Source organism: Apis dorsata, unplaced genomic scaffold (genome assembly GCF_000469605.1).
Source record: "Apis dorsata unplaced genomic scaffold, Apis dorsata 1.3 scaffold_98, whole genome shotgun sequence".
Classification (NCBI taxonomy): Eukaryota; Metazoa; Arthropoda; class Insecta; order Hymenoptera; family Apidae; genus Apis; species Apis dorsata.
This window is the reverse complement of record NW_006263396.1, coordinates 673,852-677,867: the sequence shown is the minus strand read 5'-3', so window position 1 is coordinate 677,867 and position 4,016 is coordinate 673,852. Positions and strand designations below refer to the sequence as shown.

At 46.6% G+C, this 4,016-nt stretch overlaps 1 protein-coding gene across 1 annotated transcript in view; it reads right to left on the bottom strand.

Moving 5' to 3' along the window:
• LOC102675684 (hormone receptor 4-like) overlaps positions 1-4,016 on the bottom strand; it is a 25,248-nt gene that overhangs the window by 12,681 nt on the left and 8,551 nt on the right. The window contains exon 3 of the mRNA XM_031508728.1: positions 1-389. Coding sequence (XP_031364588.1) covers positions 1-389 — 389 coding nt within the window. The remainder of the gene's footprint in view (positions 390-4,016) is intronic.

Sequence of the window (4,016 nt, the reverse complement as noted above, 5' to 3'; positions counted from 1 at the left end):
TTGTTGTTGTTGTTGTTGATGATGTTGGTGGTGTTGCTGTTGCTGTTCCTCGACCACCCTGGCGTAGCCGACTATGGAACTGGCGTCCGGGAAGACGGAGTCGGGCGAGGCGCGGTCCGAGCAGGGTGTGTCCCGGGGATGTTCCAAGCCGACGCTCGCCGTCCCGCGGAGAGGATCGCGCGGCGTACCCGGGCTCGGTATGCCAAGCAGGTACTCGCTCTTCACTTTGACCACGGGGCAGCCCGGCGAGCCCGGCATGTTAGCCTCCGGCGACAGGGTCGAGGTGTCGGCCATGCTCTCCCCTGGAGCAGGAAAGTTTATGGGTGAAGGAGCGTCCGCCGGCTGGATCCCGAGCGGCGAGCCTGCTGATCCAAGGGATACCGGGGAGTCTGAGAAATAAGGCGTTGGTCTCACGTTTATACTCGATGGAACAATTGGGCGACGCGTTTTCCCTAGAACCTCCCTAGAACCTAGGTTTACGCCGCGGTGGATGCACGAGGCGCGCTGTCTATCGCTCTCGCTCTATTCGCTCTCTCTTTCTTTCGCTCTGTCGCTCTCGCTCGCTCTTTCTCTCTCTCTAATAGCGGTCGCGATGTTGGATCGACGTGCGATTTTTCTCGATGAAATTCGAATAAGAATCGAAGCAAAAATGGAACTTTTATTCTAAGGCGCGTTGTTTTCGAATTAATGATCGTTGTGGCATCTATCGATCGATTTGATTATGGATTATTATAGTCGATATTTTTTTAATATTTCGACGTGTCTCGACGGTTAATTCCTCGATGAAATTCGAATAAGAATCGAAGCAAAAATGGAACTTTTATTCTACGGCGCGTTGTTTTCGAATTAATGATCGTTGTGGCATCCATCGAGCGATTTGATTATAGATTATGATAGTCGATATTTTTTTAATATTTCGACGTGGCTCGACGGTTAATTCCTCGATGAAATTCGAATAAGAATCGAAGCAAAAATGGAACTTTTATTCTAAGGCGCGTTGTTTTCGAATTAATGATCGTTGCAGCCCCATCCACCGATCGATTCGATTATAGTCGATATTTCTCGATATTTCGACGTGTCTTGACGGTTAATTCCTCAATGAAATTCGAGAATCGAACAGAATCGAGGCAAAAGTGTATTTCTATTCTAAGACGCGTTGTTTTCGAATTAATGATCGTTGTAACTCCATCCATCGATCGATTCGATTATAGTCGGATTACAATCGATATTTTTCGATATTTCAACGTGTCTTGACGGTTAATTCCTCGATGAAATTCAAACGAGAATCTAGGCAAAAATGGAACTTCTATTCTAAGGCGCGTTGTTTTCGAATTAATAATCATTGCGGCCTCATCCAATCGATTCGATTATAGTCGGATTATAGTCGATGTTCCTGGACATTTCGATCTCGGTTAATTGGTCGAAAATATGGAAATATTATTAATCATCGCGACGGAAGGCGGAATCGATCCCCAAAAACAGTCTCTCGAAAATGGAAGAGGATTTCTTCGGAGAGATCTGAGAGATCGATCGAATCTGAATCCGCTCTTGCGAAGGAGAAAAGGTTTGCGCTCCTCTCTTCCTCTTCTTCTTATTGGAAAAAGAAGAAGCAGACACTTTCCAAGAACACTCGCTCGATACGATGGAAAAGGATATGGGGAACATTGCGATCGTGTGTAGGTCAAGGAAGGAATGCAGTTGACAAGGCCGAGTCGCGATTGTAGCCACCCTGCGACCTACCAGTTTCCAATCTCTATTAATAGCGCGAATATTAATCCTTTTCCTCTCCTATTCGAAGACAAAATATCTTCCCCTCCCCTTCGATTAATTCACTCCTTTCCAATCGATTCGACAAATCCTCATTCATCGACGATTTTCACAATTTCACTTTAAAAATTTCGCTCTCCTTCTTCACAAAGAAGAGATGAAAAGAGGAAAGAACGTCGTTCGAAATCGAGTTTACCGAGTATCGAGGAGTTCCAATCGTGGCAGCAGCGTGGATGATCGAGCAATGCGTACACAGGCGGCATCGTCAGCTGGAACTCGACGTAATTCCTGTAGGGTTGCGCAGCGAGGCCGCTGCACGGATGGTAGAGGAAATAGTAGTACGACGGTATCCTCGGATTCACGAGGCTCGACGTGCTCCAACCCCGGTGGAGGTCGGGGAGGAACGCCTCGTTTCTCAACGCCGAGTTCATCGTCCCCTCGGCAACTCTCTTCGCTGTGTTATCCGGCGATTCTCTTCGTCCTCGATTCCCACCCACATTTCTCCAGAAAAGAGAATTGGAAGATTAGCGTCCTCGAGTCACGGCGGCCATTTCCACCCCGTGGACTCCATCGAACGAAGGATTCTTCAGAGACGAAGGAGGGAGAGATGAATCAATTAACCAGCGATGACGTTGAAACAGATCGAACGAGTTCGATGCTTCTCGTGCACACACACACATACACATACACAGGTACGCGCACCACACCTAATTGCGTCGCACGTATGACGTTGCACGCGGAAAGATCAATGATTCTCCTCGATCTTTCTGATGGAGAAAACTCGTCTCATCGATGGATGAGAAACGGTAATCAAAATGGATCTCGAATTGGAGAATCGTCTTCGCCATTTTGGAAAGAATCTCGAAATTCTTGATCTCTATCCTCTACGCCTCTTCTCTACTCCCAGAAGGAACTTGAAACTTGTCACCGAAATAAGAGTCGATTCCAAAATTTCGAGAAGCAACCCCCGTAATCATTCGTTGCCATCGATTCGTATTTCCCGCCAAGAACGGTGGCCGACCTTCAACCTAGCCGGGTTATGGGTCACGTTCACGAATCTTGGAAAAAGGGGAGGAAAAAAGAATAATCGATGCAGCTCGGGTCTCTCCTTTCCACCACGGAAAGCGGGAAAAAATCGAATAATTTTTAGACGGACCGTTCGCGTGCTTGCGCGAGTTCAGACGAAGCCGAACTAGCGGCGGTGCACGTCCGGGAGACCGCGTGGGTTGATGTTCAACCCTGCTGCACACCGCCGCCATCAACCACCCCCCTCTTCGCCCGCCCCACGCTCACCTTTCCCCTTCGCTTTCCCCTTCGTTCGGGCCACCCCACGCGCGAACCAATCCTTCCTCGAGAGCCGATCGAGCTCGAGACGCGATAACGACGCGTCACCAAGGTGGTGGGATCCAAACCGTCAAGGGGTCAAGAACGAGTCGAGGGCTTGGAACAACTTGGCGTCGGTGTCGTTCTCTCGCGTTTCAGGCGGAATAAAGGGTGAATAAGTTTAAGTTTCCTCTGATTCCTACTTTTTCTTCAAACGTTCCTTTTTTTTTTCCGGACGATCGAGAATCGAAATTTTTAAGACGCTCAATGTTTCGTTGGAAATTTAAAGGAAGTTTAACTTTTAGCTACGATTATTTAATTCGTAATTTATTCAAAAAGCGATGAGAAAAGAATGAAAAGAATGAAAGGATTTAAAAAATTGTTACAATTCGAGAAACACTCTATAGCGGATTGTGCTTTTACGATATAATGTTGCTGATGGAGGATTAAGCGGAGGAAAAATGGAATTCGTAAGAATTGCTCGAAGAGTTGCGCAGAATTTCCTCACGAACGTACGTACACGAAAATGTTAGTCAATTTCGTTGACACAATTACTCGAATAAACTTGTGTCTATTTTGCTACAAGACCACCAGGCCAACGTTGGAGGCGGTCCAGGAAATTTTATTTCGACGCGGATTTTCGTAATAGATTCTAAAACTTGGTCTTCCCTATATAATGATACGGTTACCGACTCGTATATATATATATATATATATATATATATATCTATACACGCATCGAACGAACGAATGAAGGATGTTGCACAGGCGGGTTTCTGCTTGGGTCATGAAAATCGGGCCAATAATGATTAATAACGTCAAACACGACGTTATGGGCGGCAACTGATCGTTAAAACAATCGCTCACCACTAGTTCCTGGGAAGTATTCCCGACGAGAAAAGATTCGAGCTCGAGTCAAGGACCTC